Below are 18894 nucleotides of genomic sequence, written 5' to 3'. Positions count from 1 at the left end.
CTTGTACCATCAGGTGAGCATTTCTGTGTCCAAGCATATCAAAACATAGAGAGGATACATTAGCCATACAGTATAAAAGGTTTTTTCTCAGTGTGGCACCTGGTTAGAGCACTTATGGATGGGAGCTTGCAAGACTGGGAGTGGCTTTGGTGTGCCCCTGAGGGATGCGGGGTAGATGTGAGGGCCAAGGACCTGTCTGCCGCTGTGAACTCTGAACACTGTTTGTTTCGGCTGCACTAATTTTTTTTTTTCTTTGATCAATAATACATTAACTAGCTTACTATAAACTTTTAAATGTTTTTAACTTCTTGGCTCTTGTAAAAACTCTTAAAACACCAATATTGTAGAGCTGTACAAAAATATTTTCATATTATTCTATAAGCCTTCTTCTACTTTATTTATTTTGACCTCTTTAAACTTTTTTGTTAAAAATTAAGACACAAATATACACATCAATCTAGACCTTCACAGAGTCGGGATCATTAAGCTGTCATTAGGCAATACAAATTTTTGGGCTTCGTTATGATCTTTTGGGACCTTAGTCATGTATATTAGCTGTCATTTTCCAGGACATCATTGTCTAAAACATAATTATGCGACATATAACTGTACAAATTTTGAGAATGGTAGCGAGAATCATGGTGTCTCATGCCTGTAATCCCAGCACTTTGGGAGGCTGAGGCAGGAGGATCACGTGAGGCCAGGAGTTCAAGACCAGTCTGGGCAACATAGTGAGAACCTGTTTCTACAAAAAATAACAATAAATAAATTAGGCATGATGGCATGCATCTATAGTCCTAGTTACTTGGGAAACTGGGGTGAGAGGATCACTTGAGGCTAGAAGTTCAAGACTAGTCTGGGTAACATAGTGAGACCCTGTCTCTACAAAAAAATAGAAATTAGCCAGATGTGATGGCATACACCTGGGGTCCCAGCTACTTGGGAGACTGAAGTGGGAAAATCATTTGAGCCCAGGAGTTCAAGGATACAGTGAGCAATGATCATGCCACTGTACTCTAGCATGAGTGATAGAGCGAGACCCTGTCTCCAAAAAATAAATAAAATGTATAGTCTCAGCTTTCTAAATTAGCTAGTCAGTACTGCACCCCCAACCATGCTGTATAGAACTTTGTGTTTCTTTAAAAGTGGCATAAAAAATTGACCACTTAAAGCAAAAAGTATAAAAATTTACATAAAATTAAATAAGCTAGTAAGTTTATGTTTTAGAACTGGAATTTGTCACAAACACCCATCAAAACATTGTAACAGATGATGTTTAATACCATATATATATATATATCTTTTCTTTTGTTGTTAGAGTGTCCCGTGAGGTAGGTATAACCCATAGGTGACTGATAGAGAGATAATGACATAGCGACAGAGGTTTAAATTAAATCACAAAACAGCCCATGTGAAAGTAAGCTTGAGTTTGAGGAAGACATCTGTGAAGATTGTATCATGTACTTTGAATAATAAGACTGTTCAGATTGCTCAAAGGAAACCAGACAACACATTTATGAGGAAAATGGGCACCTGTGAGCTGAGTACCAGTAATGTAGGAATTTCAAATAACAGCCTTTCCTGTTAAAAATCAGTAGCATTATTCACACAGTGTCAGTTCCTCATGGCAAAGATCTGTGAAGATTGAGCGCTTTGGTGCATGAACACGGGAGCCAGCTCGGCCCAGTCGCAGGTGTCTTCACCGTGCTGATGCTCACGTTCACACTGTGAGTCTGGCGGCTGCAGCCCAGACACAGCATTGCTCAGATGGAGCAGGCGTCTCGTCTTGGGAGGTGCTTCTGCAGGCAGCTTGATCTTTACTTAAATAAAGCCGCCTTCATGCATCCTAGTACTGAGGAGGGTTTTCCACAGGGCTGTTGTATTGGATATATATTTGAGGGGTTTCTTGGGTTTGCCATTTCTGTATTATTTTTGCTGTCTGTATTTTGAGACATTTATGTGATTTTGATTTCTGTTGTAAAACATTTTTGAGAGGGCACAGTGTGGCTCATGCCTGTAATTACAGTACTTTGGAAGGCCAAGGTAGGAGGATTGCCTGAACCCAGGAGTTTGAGGCCAGCCCGGGCAACATAGCAAGACCTTATCGCTACAAAAAAAGAAAAAAGCTAACTGGGCTTGGTGGTGTGTGCCTGTAGTCCATAGTCCTAGCTACTTGGGAGGCTGAGGCAGAAGGATCTCCTGAGCCCAGTAGGTCAAGACTGCGGAGAGCCCTGATGATGCCGCTGCACTCCAGCCTAGGTGACGGAGTGAGACCCCAGCTCAAACATAAAAATCGAGGATTTTCATATCTGATTAAAGTATGTATCTCTAAAACCTCTCTTTTGAACATAGACCTCATCCTAGACTAAAGCTACACCCAATCTTACGTCATGTGTGACTTTTTCACTTCGTAAGTTTTTCTTGTTAATATTTATTAATGCTTGTGTGAAAGTGTCCTCATGTTTCTCAGCCGCCTATCTGCTATACCAGGATCTTAACTTCAGTGTCAGTGGTCCTCCTCTCTTCGGGCCACTCCTCTGTCTTGGCTCAGAGTACAATTTCCTCAGTGGTTCCTTAAGCGCCTCTCTCATTCAGGCTGCCAGTGGCGGGCCTGACAGGCCTTGCCACGGGTCTGAGCCCACTCAAGGCTTTCCTGACGCCACCTGGGAACGACTTTAGAAACGGGATGCTTCCTCATAAGCCAGGTCCTTCTGCGTAGCTCTTCAGCATTCCTTCCCCTACTTAGGGCCCTCTGAAGTGCTGGTTCTCTGCTTATCCAAAGTTGACAGCCACCTCGGAGTGTCCTTGGCTGTCATGGCTGCTGGGACCTATCTCTGAAAGCTGAGTGGCAGTTTTCTCTCTGTTATATTCCTCTTTCAGGAAATCTCAGAGGCCTGAAATAAGGCAGATTTCAGAACTAGGCTTTACGAGAAAAGGAATTTGAGTTAAAGGTCTGTTGGCAGACACGTGGTAAGAGACAGAGGGTGTAGATGAAATTGAGAAAAGAAATTGTGTTACTGAAGCTTCTAGAGAATGTAACCTGTGAGGAGTGAGTCTCTCTCACTCCAGAAATCACATCTACCCAGGCCACAATTTGCCACCACTTAAAATATTAAAGGAATGTATTGTTGTTTTTTTAATGCTTCCCAAGTAGTTTGACTTATGACAGTATTAGAGCATGCAGTTTCCTAAGTTGACTGCTTGAAGTAAGACATATCTTCTTTTGGATTTACCAGCTCTTATTGTCTAAATCAATGTAATCAATTCTGTAGACACACCCAGTGTTTACTGAGCATTTACCATAACCGTATCACTATGTTCCATAAACTCAGTGGGAAATCTGAAAAAGCATGACAGTGTCACCATGTCAGGGAGTTCACAGTCTTACTTGGGAGACACGACTACTTTTGTACAAGTAGGAAACAGTATGAGAAGGGAGCTTATTTGTTTCAAGCTGATGTGATACACATTGTTAGCACTACAAAGTTAGCACTACAAAGTTTGGAGGAGAGAGAGGAATTACAAGTAGAAGGCAATACCAATTGCTAAATACCATGAGTGGCTTCATAAATATCTTCACAGCAGTCTTCTAGGGAGACATCATAACTTCATTGTAATGTGAGTAAACACTTGTTCAGAGAAGGTAAGGGACCCACCCAGAGAGCTGGGATTTTGTCGCATTTTAGTCAGACTCCAAAGTCCATGTTCTTCCCTCCTCCCTGAAAAGAGAGAGGGCAGCTAATTTTAGGAAAGAGGAACACGCAAGCAGGCGCCTTCAGAGGCAGACTGGAGTGAGGCTGTCATGGGGCTGTAAGGAGAGACTAGCTTTAAGCCAGAGGTGCCTCGGGCTGTGGCCTGGGAAAGGGGGGCCAGGGCAGAGTGAGCCTGGGAAGGCAGGAAGCACTTGATGCTCCGTGACTGCGCTGTCTGATGGGACTTCCCAGGGTAGAAGTGTTCTGCATCTGGTGCCATCCAGTGCATCAGCTGTAGCATGCGGTCACGTAGCGCCTGAAATGTGGCGAGAGTGGCTGAGGAGCTGAGTTTTAGTGTCATACTATTTCAATTAAAATAACATGTGGTTAATGTGGTCAGTGACTACGAGACAGCATAGCTCTAGGGAATTAGCCATTGCAGTTTTTTGGGTTTTTTGTTTGAGTTGGAGTCTCACTCTCTCGCCCAGGCTGGAGTGCAGTGGCCTGCTCATGGCTACCACAGCCTCAATCTGCTGGGCTTAGACCTAAGATCCTTCCACCTCAGCCATCCAAGTAGCTGGAACTACAGGTGCGTGCTACCATGCCCAGCTTATTTTTTTACTTATTGTAGAGACAAGGTCTCACCAGGTTGCCCAGGCTGGTCTCAAACCTGCAGGCCCAGGCAGTTCTCTCTCCTCAGTGCCCCCAAAGTGCTGGGATTACGGGCTGAGCTGCTGTGCCCAGCCCATTTGCAGTTTTTAATCACATATATAATCTGGTGAAAGTGTCAGTTAAGGTATCAATTTCAGGTTGACTTGAAGGGAACAGAATTGATGAATCATCAGAATTCAAGTCATGTGGTAAAACTGTTTTGTAACGTAATGTTATCTCATGATTTTATATGTAGGGACTGCGATTTATCCAGTTGAAAAATCCGTGGAGTCATTTGCGTTGGAAGGGAAGATACAGTGAAAACGATATAAAAAACTGGACCCCAGAGTTGCAGAAGTCTTTAAACTTTGACCCCCGGACAGCTCAGAAGATAGACAACGGTAAGTCCTTGTGTCTGTCGAATTTTAACGCTGTTCGTTCTTCAAATAAAGAACGCATTTTACCAAGGTGAAATGTATTCACTGACTTAAGTCATTTGTCATTAAGTTTTTCGGCATTAACAAAGATAATAATTTTCAGGAATATTTTGGATTTCCTGGGATGATCTCTGCCAGTATTACGATGTGATTTATTTGAGTTGGAATCCAGGTCTTTTTAAAGAATCAACGTGTATTCACAGGTAAGTTTTTGCACATTTCAGGGTTTGCTATATAGTCGTCTCCACTTTTTCAACTTAAAAATGTAATGTTTACTCCTTTGTATTCCATGTCCTGTCAACTCATAATCTACAAAATTAGAATGTGCAGGCACTAGGTTCTTAGTGGTTTGCATACTGTCTTTTGTGAACTTTAGAGGCGTTTTTTGCGTAACAAAATGCATCTCTGAAGGTCAGCAATTTCTTTAGTTACATTTGAATTTTCCTTAGGTTCAAGCAAAATTAAGTATGGTAATTTTAACATTAAAAATGTCATGAGTAGAGGCTGCCCTTCCCGTTCCTCACTCCCCTGGCTCTCTCCTCTCCGGGACTCCCCCTCCTCCTCTCCCCGCTTTTCCTCCGCCCCCTCCTGCCCACCTGTCTGTTTCCTCATTCCTCCCCCTTCCTCCTCTCCCTGCTATCCTCTCTCCCCTTCTCCTTTCCCTCTCCTTCTGTCCCTGACTCTCCCCCCGGATCCCACCCATCTCCTCTCCTCCCTGCTGGGACTTGCCTTCCTCCTCTCCCCTCCATCCTCTCTACCAGCTGCACCTGCCCTCCGCCCCCATCCTCCCCACATCCTCCTCCCCCTACAGCTGAGGCTCCTGTTCTCTTTCCTCCCCTCCCCCCACCTCCCTGTTTCCTCTTGCTCTCTCCCCTCCTTCCTTCCCTACCTCACCTCTGCATCCTTTTCTCTCCTCTCTGAATCTGCCCCCCCAACTCTCCTTCCCCTCCCCCAGAGGAAAAAAAAAATGTCATGTGTAGCAGGGTCTCATTCTCTTCAAAACTGCCCATGTCACCTTGCTATCAGTATATACATAGATATTTGGGATTATTTTTATGAAATATTAACACTAATTATTAATAAATGTTAGGTTTTTCATTGTATGTTGCTTCTAAATTTTCTATATTTCTTAGATTTCCTATGAGTGCTTGTCATTCTATAAAATTTTAAAAAAAATTTTTTTTTTTGAGTTGGAGTCTCTTATCGCTCAGATTGGAGTACAGTGGCATGCTCATGGCCACCATAGCCTCAACCTGCTGGGCTTAGGCAGTCCCTCTTCTTCAGCCTTCCTAGTAGCTGGAACTATAGGTGCATACCACCACGCCCAGATAGTTTTTGTGATTTGTTGTAGAGACAGGTCTCACCAAGTTGCCCATGCTGGTCTTGAACCCCCAGGCTCAGGCCCCAGGCTCAGGCAGCCCTCTCACCTTAACCTCCCAAAGTGCTGGGATGACAGGCTGAGCCACCGTGCCCAGCCATAAAATTTTATAACATTTAAAACAATTTACATTTGGGTATCCATTTAACTTTATTCCTCCCTTCGCTGTTTAGTTCATATGTCTCCTGCCCCCCAGCATTATCAGCTGATGATACTAATAAGCAACAAAATGGTAGAATGAGAAAAAAATTAATAATCAAACTAGAATGGTTAATTTAGGAAGACTCAAATTTCTTGTTGTCATAGTTGTTTTCTTTCTGTACTTCTTGGTTGTGCCAAAGATTTAAAAGATGGTAAGACAATTTAAAAATCCAGGAGCTCAATTATATTCGAAGCCGAACACTTTTTTAAGTCGTGCCTTGTTTTAGCTCCCTGAGAAGTGCGATGACTGCCCTCCTCCTTGTCGCTGACTTTCTCTTTAGCACCTGGGACGCCAAGCAGGGACCTGTGAAGGACGCCTACAGCCTGGCCAACAACCCTCAGTACAAGCTGGAGGTGCAGTGTCCACAGGGGGGTGCAGCAGTCTGGGTTCTGCTCAGCAGACACATCACAGACAAGGTACTGATACCCTTCTGGTGGTTCCCGGACAGAAATGTTCACAGTGTAGCGAGACCCCTGTGAAAGAGTGACACCATTTGATCACCAGATACGTCACTTTTATGGGTGCCCTGAACGTAGTGTTTTCCCAGACAAATGAATATTTTCCTCTAAGGAAATTTACATTTTATAATCACACACTGAAAATGTCAACCCAGGGTCATCTGTGAAGAGAAACATGAGGGAGTTTAGGCTTGTTGATGAGGCTTTGAGAAGCTGTTGATAGACACTTTAGATCTTAATAACACTAGCCCTGAGATGTGCTGAGGGGGTTTGGAGATGCCGAGTGATGAGTCTTGATTCCGTAAAGGCTGACCAGAGTCTTAAGAGCCTCAGAACACACCACCTCAAGACGTGGCCATCTATTGAAGTGACAGTTTAATTCAGAAAAGTGATATTTTTTTAGCAGCACTAAGTAGCTGAAAAAAATGCTTTTAAAATGAGATTTTTTAAAATACATTAAATAAGGGGGTTTGGGGGCCCATTTTTCTAACCACATTGGATTCTTTGTGCTTTTAGGATGATTTTGCAAATAATCGAGAATTCATCACAATGGTTGTATACAAGACTGATGGGAAAAAAGTTTATTACCCAGGTATGTTTAGTAGCCAAGCAAACATACATTAAAATTTTATTTACGTGATTAAGTTGAAAATGACCAGTTTTATGTAGCTAGTATGTGGAAATGATTATGTATGTATGTATGTATGTATGTATGTAGATAGATTGATAGAATCCTCTCAGACAGATGCATATTTAAGCTGCTCTGAGTTTAGTTTTGATTGGTTTTTAATTTGGAGATTCCAGGAATTTAGGACTTCCACATTCTTGTACATTGCTGTCAGAATTCTGTTTCTGAGGCTTAAATCGTGTCTTTTTCTCTGGTCAACGCATTCTGTGGTTTTGCCATGAACTCTCGGGTCTAAGCTCTGCAGTGTGATGTGGGAGCTGTTTACGTTCTGGCCTTGGCCTGCCTGGCCCCTTGCGTCGTGCCCAGCTTTCCTTGGCCCCCGGCTGAGACGCCTGCTGCTCCTGAGTCTTGAGCCCTTTCCCCTCTTGGCACGTGATCTCTTCTGTCTGGAATCTCTGCCCCTCCAGCCCACATACTCCTCTTGCCCTGCTCTGCCTAGTGCCAGTGGTTGAGACGCATCCTGCCCACTCTCCTCAGCAAGGCCTGTCCAGATCCCACCAGACCCAGGGAGGCCCGCCCTCTGCGGGACTCCTGAGGCACTGGACTCGTCGTGGAGACCACTTGGCTTTCGTGTTTTTAAAAAATGGCTCTTAGTGATTGGAGCTGTTTTAAGGCCATGGGGACTGTGGTGAATAAAACAGGACTTTTTTTGAAGAACATTCTTGCTCTTTTAACTGTCTCCTGGAGAGGGCCAAAACTGGAAACAGAGAAGCCAGTCAGGCGATTCTAGTTATGTGAGTGGTGAGGGTGACAGGGTCTGGGGTGGGGGAGGATAAGGAAGGGCGGACGGATTCGGGCTTCGGTAGGATTGTCAGGGCTTGCTGAGTGGGTAGAGGGGCAGAGGGATCAAGGTGACTTCTGTTGTTTAGGCTTGACTGGTGGAACGGTGTGGCGTCTCTGAAGTAGGGGTGAGGAAGGCAGCAGGTTTGTTGTGGAGTAAAATCTCAAATTAACTTTTGGCCAGGTGTGGTGGCATGCACCTGTAATTTCAGTGCTTCTGGAGGCTGAGGTAGGAGGATCACGTGAGGCCAGGAGTTCAAGACTGGCCTAGGCAACATAGTGAGACGTCATCTCTACAAAACTTAAAAAATTAGCCGGGCATGGTGGCACGCACCTATAGTCTCAGCTACTTGGAGGCTGAAAAGTGAATCGTTTGAGCCCAGAAGTTCAGGGCTGCAGTGAACTATGCTCCCGCCCCTCACTCCAGCTTGGGCAACAGAGCAAGACTCTGTTTCTTTAAAAAAAATAAAAATAGGTTCGAGACTCACCTGGGCCACTTGGTGAGACCTCATCTCCTCAATAAATCAAAAAATCAGCCAGGCGTGGTAGCACGTGCCTGTACACATTCCGGCTACTCAGAAGGCTGAAGCGGAAGGATCGCCAGAGCCCGGCAGGTTGAGGCTGCGGTGACCGGGAGCGGCCACTGTACTCCAGTCTGGGCGACAGGGTGAGACTCCAACTCAAAAAATTAAAAAATAATAAATAAATAAAAAATAAAAATAAATTTTTGGTTTGTTAAATATGAGGTACTTCTTAGATTGCCAAATGGAAATGCCAACCAGGAGGTGGGCTTTTTAGTAGAATTCTTGGGTAGGATTAGAGGTACCGAGGGAGGAGTCGGGACTGTGGATCACCTGCCGGCAGAGTCGCAGATATAGGTGAACACCCAGGTCCTGGCCCTTGAACACTCAGGCAGCGCAAGGTTGAGGTTAGGAGACAGTGCCATCACAGCGTGTGAAGAGAGTGCCTGGCAGGGGGAGGGGTCCGCGTAGCCAGCAGAGGCGATGCTGCTAAGCGGGAAGAGATGGACAGTATGCCCGCTGCTGTGGGAGCAGCCAGTGAGATGAGGCTGCAGAGGAGACGCCGGGTTCAGCGCCCTGGCCATGTCGTGGCCTTGACAAGAGCAGCTTGCTGGAGAGGTGGGCAGAAGTCCAGCTGGGTTGGGTGCGAAGAGGGCCTGTGGTGTGAGGAAGCAGGTATTGGCAGTCCTTTTAAGAAGGCCGAGAAATGGGCAGTGACAGGGCAGGTGGGATGGAAAGGGGATTAAGTCTGACCCTCCTAATCTTGGGGAAGGATGGCATCTTTCCTGGGACACTGGGGCAGGTACCGAGTCTTGCCAGTTGGCATCCCTGGGTTCTGGAATGGGCACAGCACACAGTGGGTCCAGCCACACACATCACGTCAAATCGGCCAGGTTCTCCACGCTTCACACATTGGGTCATTAGAAAACGAGAAAAGCGGGCAACTCCCTCAGGGCCCCTCTCATGTGGGAGCTTTTCTCTCCTCTTAATAAACCCTGCTTTCTAAAAAAAAAGAGAGAAAAACATAGATGTTGGGAGTATATTCCTAGCCTTCAAATGTGATGCAGCTTTTCAACTTCACACATATTTGCGGCTCTTTTTACTTGAATTCTTTTCTAGACAGTGTTCCCTTTTGTGTATAGTGCTTTTACCTTTCAGAGTACTTTCAGATTTATAGTTTTATGTTCATTACAACCCTCTAGGGTGTATAGAGACCTTTCTGATAGAAGAGTAAGGTGAAGCATGGACAAGTTAAAAACCTTGTCCAGGATCACAGATAAAAATCTTGTCCAACATGGACAAGTTAAAAACCACTTTTTTCTTCTCAATAGCTCACACTAAGCATTAGAGATTCATTAAATCTTTGCGATACTGAATTGTTTAGTTTCTCTGATAAGTCACCTTGTAAATATTCGGTGTTCCTAAATAAGCTGAGTGATACAGCATTGATCTTAAATGACGTATAGGCATAAAATGACTTTATTTGTGTCAAGCTTGATTGGTAAGCCTATCAAAGAATATATCAGGCAGCATTATTTGTATTAGCAAAATGCTAGAAACAATCTGAATATCTAGATTTTCTGAATAACCAGATTTTCTGAATAACCCACCAGTTGGAGACACAGATAAAATGTCCTTCATATGATGGAAACTTTATACAGTCAGTTAAAAGGAATAAACTATCTGTGTAGAACAACACAGATCTTAAAGAAATGTTGAGTGAAAAGTGAAAGATATTTCAAGACAGATACCTTCCTTTCCTTAGAGATGCACTTACACAGTAAACAATTCCTTGCTCATTTATATGAGGCGGGTGGTTGTTAAAGTCTAAAATGATACCCACCAAATCCATCAGTGGAAGGAAATAAGACAAGGGTGTGGTTAAAAGGGACGTGTATGAAGAAGCTAGCATAACCAAAATAAAAATTAAATTCTGAGTGTTGGGAATGTGTATTTTTTAAATACTTCTTTGAATCTCTTTAGAATGTTTCACCTCAAAAAAAAGATGCTAATCTTGACTATACAGTCCTATTGGAGAAAAATGCAGCCCAGAGCAGAATATCAAGGATTAGTATTCCTCATGAAATGTAGTCAAGCAGATTGCTTTGGCTTGTCAGAAACCATTTGAAGTTTCAAATGAAAATGCAGTTCCCTGATACCATTGTGTCTTCAAGACAGTCAGTCAAGGGGATGTCCATCCTTGTCATTATTTTTCCTGCCACCAACCACAAAACTTCGAAGGCTACAGGAGCGGCTCTTTCTGTAACCCTGCCGGTTTGTTTGCAGCTGGCCCACCTCCGTACATTGATGGAATTCGAATCAACAGCCCTCACTATCTGACGAAGATCAAGCTGACCACCCCTGGGACCCACACTTTTACACTGGTGGTTTCTCAGTATGAGAAACAGAACACAATCCACTACACGGTCCGTGTGAGTAAGACCAATGCAGTGACGGAGCGCACCCCTCCAAGCACAGCGTGTGCACGTGCATGATGGCACACCTGGAAAAAAGGCTTATTTTGGACCCGCACGTTGTTCTGTGTCTTCTTGTATTCATATGTCAGTGTAATATTAAACTGTTAGGATGCTTCCTCTAGAAAATAATGCTTTTGAAAAGGAATGTTTTGGCCAGGTGCCGTACATAACTCACTCTTGTAACCCTAGCACTTTGGGTAGCTGAGGTGGGAGGATTGCTTGAGCTCGTGAGTTTAAGACCAGCTGAGGCAACATACCAAGACCTTATCTCTACAAAAAATTGGCTGGGTGTGGTGGCGTATGACTGTAGTACCAGCTACTTGGGAAGCTGAGGCAGGAGGAGCACCTGAGCCCAGGAGGTCAAGGCTGTGGTGAGCCGTGATTGTGCCACTGCATTCTATCCTGGGCAACAGAGTGAGATCCCAACTCAAAAAAAAAATGTTTTTCTTTTGAATGAACAATTTCATTTTCACAGTAGTAGTTTAGTTCTGAGGTATGTTGAACCAATAAGCTTAATTTTAAAGCAAGCAGTAAAGACCCCTTTAGCAACTAATACTCTCGTGGACTTAAAAAAGGCGATTTGGACTTAGATTGTCAGTCACCTAGAAACACACGCGCTCCTGTGGCTGGGAAGGCCTTTGTAATTGTGTTCTGCATAGATATACTTGCTGCAAATAAGATGGTCAGTTTGAATCACCTTTCAGTGAGAGGCATGCTGGGAGCTGCTGCCGCCCCTTCGCTCTTCAGATGTGAAGCCACAGCCTGGCGAGGCCTGTTTGTCCCGGGTCACACACGGGTAGCGGCAGGGTAGCCCGTTGGAAGAAGGCTCCCGGTCTTCTCGGGTTTTCTTTGATTACTTTGATTGTGGTTTTTGCCAGTATCAAGTTTGTCAGTATAGTCTTTTTGTTTTTTCATCTAGGTGTATTCAGCATGCAGCTTTACTTTTTCAAAGATCCCTTCACCGTACACCTTATCAAAACGGGTGAGAAAATCCCTGTTCTGGTTGTGATCTCTGTGTGTGTGTTTTTCTATAATTTTAGAATTCCATTTTCCTTTTCTCTCTTAATTTATTATTCACATTGAACGAATGTGTTATTACAAAATAACATTCTGGGGCTTGTCAGGAATACCAGGGAATTCCGGTCTAGGTTGGAGTACAGGATCTTCAGTGAGCAATGCCAGGTGATTCCATGGAAAGAAAGCAACTGGGAGAAAGTAACACAAACCTTGGTTGCTGGCAAGGGCCATGTGGATGAACCTGGAAAGCAGAGCTTGAAACTGACTCTGCAGGGTGGGCTGCACCTACTCAGGGAGTCCCCAAGGAGAGTCCCTGCCTCAAGGACCAGCCTGCGTGAGGGCGGTGATCGGGGGTGGGCTCAGGCAGCACGTGGAGCCAGTGAAGAGCACTTGCGTGTGTGTGTGTGTGGAAAAGAGTTTTGTCTTTAGCGTGTGAGTGGAGAACAGCATTTCATTAACACAGAAACCTTGTTTTATTAGATTAATGGGAAGTGGAGTGGTCAGAGTGCTGGCGGATGTGGAAATTTCCAAGAGACTCACAAAAATAACCCCGTCTATCAGTTCCATATAGAAAAGACTGGGCCGTTACTGATTGAGCTACGAGGACCAAGGTTTGCGACGGTTGACCTTCTTAAATTAATGCTGTTACATTTTTTAAAAAAAGGAGTGGGACAGACTGGATGGAGACAGATCTGAGCATGCGTGGACATTTGGTTCGTGGCTAGAACAGCATTCTAGCAGAGTTGGGGGAACGGCCATCTTTTCAGTAATTGGTAGGGCATGACTGAGTATCCATGCATAAAAATGGTAACCAGAGTCTTGTCTCATATCACATCTAAAAGTCAATTCTGGGTGAATTAGAAGCCTCACAGGACAGCTTCTAGGAGATGATGATAATGCAAGAGATGTCTCATGACCTTAGGGAGGGAAAGATTTCCCAAACAAAATGAGCACATTAGAAGATTTGTAAATGTGCTACAGTAATATAAAATCTGCAGTTTTAAAAAAATAAAAACATGTCGTAAAAGGGACAATTCATATGGCCAGTAAACCACTGTAATAACCAGAAATTGGTGACACAAATGTCCATCAGCGGCTTTTGAGATGCTATTGTAGTGACCTCTGGCCCAATGGTGAGTCTTAAACCACTGCTGAGCTGGAGCCACACATGCAGAACACATACCGCATGATTCCACTTACGTGCAGCCAGAACTCAGTGACAGTGAAACGGACGCCGGAATGGATGAAGTGACCCTGAGAGTTGGTGCTGTGGGGATGGGAACTGCAGTTAGAAGGGGCTTCGGTGGGGCCCAGAGGGTTTTACTGGTGTGGGTCATTGTTAACCATTAATTCACTTCACAAATTACTTGTTGAGATAGACAGATACATGTTTTGCTTACTTTGTTATATTTCTTAATTTTAAAGGGGTTGAAGCATAGAGAATACAGATAGTATTGCCTTCTAAATAAGATGAAGCTTAATTTTGCTCGCCTTACCAACTAATTAGATAACAGTTACCAATTGCAGTAATTATATTAATTGCTTTCATAATTAATAATCTTTTAGATATGAAGATGTGAATAAGCTTATTTTCCACAACAGGGTCATTTTAAACACCTCTACCGGTTTGGTAGGTGACATAGGTATCTAATTGTGTTTTTTTGTATTTAATTCCTAGATGGATTGAACATGTAAAAATGTTTATTGACAATATTTTTTCTTTATTGCCTATTCATATTTTTGCCAATTTTTTTGTTAGAGTTTTTTTTTTATTGTAAGCATGAATAAGGTAAAGATATTAACTCCTTTTTTGCAGATATTTTTCCTAGATTTCATCTTTTTTTCCCCCCCATACAGTAAAACATTCTTTTTAAAGTAATCAAGTCTGTCTTTCCTGGTTTCATTTTGCTGTGGACAGGTGATCTTACCCTATTATCAAATAAATTTTCACCATATTTCCTTCTAATTCTTTTATGGTTTAATTTTTTATGTTCTGTTTTAATTCACATATATTTTTATGTTTGATGTGAAATACAGTTTAAATAATATTTTTCTGAATTTTTTTGTTTCCTCATCACCATTTAAATGAATCCTTACTGATCTGGAACGCCATGTCTATCATATGCTAATTACTTCTGTAAATTTAGATTTTGTTTCAGGGCTTTTTTTCCTGTTCCATAGGCCTTTCAGCATATTATAAGGGCAGTATTTTATCATTTAAATTTAAATGACAATATTTATCTTTTAAATTATTCTATAGGGAGGTGATAGTAAAAAAATAAGTCTCTTAAGGTTAGTTTGATATAGTATTAATCTTTATGACCTCTACTAAAATATATAAATGGTGCTTTGTATGATTGAGAATAAAAATAGAATGCATGTTGTTCAGGATACTGTTTCCCCTACTGAAGCTTTAACAACATACATGCAATAGTACATCTGCACTTTAGAGATAGTTATTTTAAACCACGTATTTGAGACAGTTTAATAATACAGTGATTCCGTTCATTTTAATTGCTAGGCAATACAGTGTTGGATTTGAAGTTGTCACAGTTTCTCTGTTGGGAGACCCTGGTCCTCATGGCTTTCAGAGGAAATCTAGTGGTGACTACAGGTAATGCTGGCATGCTCATTGTACCCAGTTTATATTTTACTTTCTGTGGCATCATCTGTAAGCCTTACCTATTTTCTCTGAATATAGGTGTGGGTTTTGCTACCTGGAATTAGAAAATACACCTGCTGGGATCTTCAATATCATTCCCAGTACTTTTTTGCCTAAACAAGAAGGACCTTTTTTCTTGGACCTTAATAGTACTGTCCCCATCAAGACAACACAACTTCAGTGATGGAGAAATCCCAACAAGTACTAGCTTTTATACGTACCAAACAACAGCCCTTCAAATGAGGACACAAATCTTCAGGACAGTAAGAGCAACAATCAGAATGGAATTCAGTCTCTCAAAGCGTGTCACAGTGGAATCTGGTGCTCATCAGGGTGTTTGGTAAGAACTGTGCATAGTCAGGATTAGCTGAACCCCTAGAAGTACTGTTTACATGTTTTGTGTATAGAGCGAGTTGGCTTGCATTTAGAGGCCGTCTGCATAGGACGTGCGTCAACTAAGAGTGGACTCAGCGTGAGATGCCTTTGCTAAGAGAGGAGAAAGGAGCTGGGGGAAATGAGGGCGGGCTGGACTCTGAGGAGTGGCAGGCTAGCTCAGTGTCTGCACGCCGTCAGATCTGCTCACCTCCACTCGACACCTCAGGCAACTAATTACCCAGTGACTGGTCATCCTAACTCATTTTGACTTATCATTATTGATGATTGTAAATGTCTGTTGTTGCCCGGATGTCATGAAAGAATAAAGCTTTAAGAAGCTCATCGAGAAGATGCTCATGCTTGAGAATGAAGGCTGCTGAGGTTAGACAGCTAGCGCCCACTGAATCATGTAGAGAGAACCAAGATCCCATTACTGTTGCTGTCTATTTTTCAAAGCAGTCCTCTAGGCACTGAAGGCATCACGGTCTAGCTTATGGTCCTTTTAAATTGCTCTATGGCTCAGTGCTCTTGTGGCAACAGCACTTGGAAGAAGTAATTGAGAATTTGATACATGGTGATTGGGTCGTATAGCATTCAGATAAAGTGAACTGCTGGGATACTGGTGTTGTGTCAGTTCTCCATTTACATAAAAATCCCTCAGAATCAAATGACGGTCAAGATTCTAAAGGTGTAAAAATCAGTGTTGGGATTTTTATTGTCTCTACTTTATAATTATTAAAACTTTTTATTTTGTATTTCTGCTGCCTTCAATTGAAATAAAATGTTTATACTTATGGATACTGCATAGTTTAACTTAGAGACATTTATGTAAAAATTTCATTTAGTGTGTTTGATCTAAAAGGAAAGAAAACCGGTTTTTTGCATGAAAACACATGCTTGCATGAAAAAACAACTTTATATTTAGGGGGGTGGTAGTGCTTTGAATTTTAGCCTACTTGAAGTGGATTAATTTGACTGATTTTCTGTTACTCTTTAAAGAAAAAAATTCCAAGCGTAAGAGCTATATTTATCATAAACACATATGATTTGAGCCTCTTGTGCGAAAGATCTCGTGCAGGATGCAAACCAAAATAAAACCTAACCCCTGCTCTCAAAAACACGTTAGAGGAGACCAGTATATGAACAATTTAATGTAATGTAGTACTGAATTCTGCAGTAGAGTAGGGGAATGACTGGTTTTGGCTGGACCAGTATAGGAAAACCTGCTTGAAGAATGGAGGCCAACTGTCAAGAGCAGCTCGCAGTTAGCGAGTGTTTGCTGTGTCTGTGTTCTCCTTTGTGATCTTCCCAGGAGCTGCATAAACCGTAGAGACTATTATTTCCTCCTACAACTGATCAAACTACCCTGAGAGTGAGGACCTCGCTCGCCCCAGCTAGTTCCAGAGCCCTGCTTACCTGCTCGGCACCTCCCCACCCTAGGGCAGCGGACTGTGATTAAAGCCTGCACACAGTCCTTGGCGGGAGGGACAGGATCAGATCTGGGTTTCCTTCCTGGCCCCTCCAAGGGTCTGGATCACACGGCAAGACAGATGACATGGGGAAAACGAGAAGTTTCTGAAGGGAGGTGGAAGGTGACCTGGGCTTTTGACATCAGCCCTTGGACACATGGAAGAGAAATTGTCCAGAAAACCCAGATCTGGAAGCAGCTTGTGGCAGAGTAATAAGGGGGAGTGTCCCCAGAAATCAGAAGTCAAATGTGAACTCCAGATGACTAAGAACTGGTTTGGGGGAAAGTTTTTGAAATTTTTTCTAAATTTCTAGCGGAGAGAACCACAAAGACCAGCAACAGGAAATACCAAAAAGCCGCAGGGCTGGGGGAGGATGACGAAGCCAAGTGAACAGGGCATCTTTAGCAGAGGAGAAAGGTGGCCAGAGTGCCAGCAGCCTCCAACAAGCTGACTCTGACAAGGCGGCGTGTGCGAGGGCGTCCCAGCCCCAAGGCGGCAGTGGCTCGTGGTTCCTCTCTGGTGTAGGAGACTCGAGCGAGGGGCAGCCGACGGGAAGGGCACCGAGTCCGCAGCGAAATCATCGTGAAGTCCCGAGGCCCAGATAAGGGATCCCTCCCGTCCCGGCACTGTCTAGGCGCCGGCTTGTCGCAGTCGAGGGGGAGAGCCCAGGGTTAGAGAGAAGTTCTTCCTGGGGCTTCCCTTTAGGAGACACTGCTGAAGGGACACGCTGAGAAGCAAACTACGTGAGCTGGAGATTCACCACACATGAGATGAACAAGACTGTATGGCTTGGCTGAAGACTTCAAACCCTCCCTATTTGGACCATTTTCCAGACGCGTTTTTTTCTAGGAGGAAAAGAGCAATGTCCCAATTGCAGGGACCAGTTCTGCTAGCGCTTAAGTCAAGAAACTCCCAGTCTTCGCCAGAGGGAGGGTCAGGGGCTAGGGGACCTTCTGAGAACCGAATGGACCCTGAAGGCCACCAGGAAAGCCAAAGACACTACTGAGTACTCCCATTTCCACAGCACAGGGGCCTTCTTGAGCTTTTACGACGTCTGTCTCTGACTTCGCAAAGGGTCTGTCCTGAAACGGTTCTAATCCTCGAGCCTCCTTCCCCGGAGCTGGCCTCACGAGAGGCACGTTTGGCGAGGAGGGACCAAGGCAGCCCTGGGACCTCACCACGAATGTGCATGTGGAGCACTCGGGGAGCTTTTGAACGTCCAGTGCCAACACAGAGTCCACCTCTGCCACGTCCAGCACGGCCCCTCCTCCCTCCTCTGCCACCGTGCCCCTCGTTGCCCGGTGTTAGCAGCAGCAAAATGGATTCTGATCCAGCCTTGGTGAACAGGCCTTGCCATCCTAGGACTCACGACCTTAACTAAAAATGAGAGCTGCTGAGCACTGCACTCCAGGCCCTTCCGGCAGGCAAGAGGCTTGCCTGGAACGGGTTAGGCAGCACGGGGATTTCCTACTTGAAGTCACAGAAGGTTAGAACGTTTTCTTCAGCCGTTTTATTACATTCAAGGTATTCAGATAAGTACAAAATAACCTTGTAATTAGGATACTGCGTCAATCCAAAAAGGAGAAATAAATCACTACTGTGTGAAGAGATTTAAAAATGACTGAAGGATACAAGCCGCAACAGAATCAACAGTTTGAAATGGGAGGGGTTGCTTTTTTTCTATTAGAAATACCAAGTTTTCTTAACAAAACAGGACAAATAAAATACAGGGGTCTATATATGCATAACCATGAAAACGACACTTGGTACTATCAGCATAACAGACTCCGCTGCTTCCTGAGCAGCTGTGCCCACGCATGCCCATCCCCCCCCCAGCTTCAGGGAGCCGCCCGCTAAGGATACTAGTGCAGCATAGCCCTTAAATAACTGCGTTTACTTGGAAAGTCACAACCTACAGGGAAAGGAACACCTGGTCAACCCAGTCACAATGGCCATTTTTCACATGCACTTCTCTTAGGATAACCGCCTCGGCTGGCAGGAGGAGGCCTGTCCTCCAGAACCTTCTCCCACAGCCACAAACCCCTGCAGTGACATGTCCCCGCTCCCTCACCCCCCCCCCCCCCCCC

General features: G+C 44.0%; 1 protein-coding gene across 2 annotated transcripts in view; it reads left to right on the top strand.

The window, feature by feature from the left end:
- CAPN7 (calpain 7) overlaps positions 1-16136 on the top strand; it is a 42853-nt gene extending 26717 nt beyond the window's left edge. For both annotated transcript variants that reach the window (XM_008055529.1, XM_008055528.1), the window contains 9 exons: positions 4600-4744; positions 4884-4983; positions 6641-6776; positions 7335-7410; positions 11094-11239; positions 12204-12266; positions 12782-12912; positions 14823-14915; positions 15003-16136. In XM_008055529.1, the coding sequence (XP_008053720.1) occupies positions 4600-4744; positions 4884-4983; positions 6641-6776; positions 7335-7410; positions 11094-11239; positions 12204-12266; positions 12782-12912; positions 14823-14915; positions 15003-15147 (1035 nt within the window). In that variant the 3' untranslated portion in view covers positions 15148-16136. The remainder of the gene's footprint in view (positions 1-4599; positions 4745-4883; positions 4984-6640; positions 6777-7334; positions 7411-11093; positions 11240-12203; positions 12267-12781; positions 12913-14822; positions 14916-15002) is intronic.
- The last annotated feature ends 2758 nt before the right edge of the window (positions 16137-18894 follow it).

Source organism: Carlito syrichta, unplaced genomic scaffold, assembly GCF_000164805.1.
Source record: "Carlito syrichta isolate Samal-C Ts95f unplaced genomic scaffold, Tarsius_syrichta-2.0.1 Scaffold301871, whole genome shotgun sequence".
Classification (NCBI taxonomy): Eukaryota; Metazoa; Chordata; class Mammalia; order Primates; family Tarsiidae; genus Carlito; species Carlito syrichta.
The sequence above is the reverse complement of the archived record's forward strand: the minus strand, read 5'-3'. Positions and strand labels throughout refer to the sequence as shown.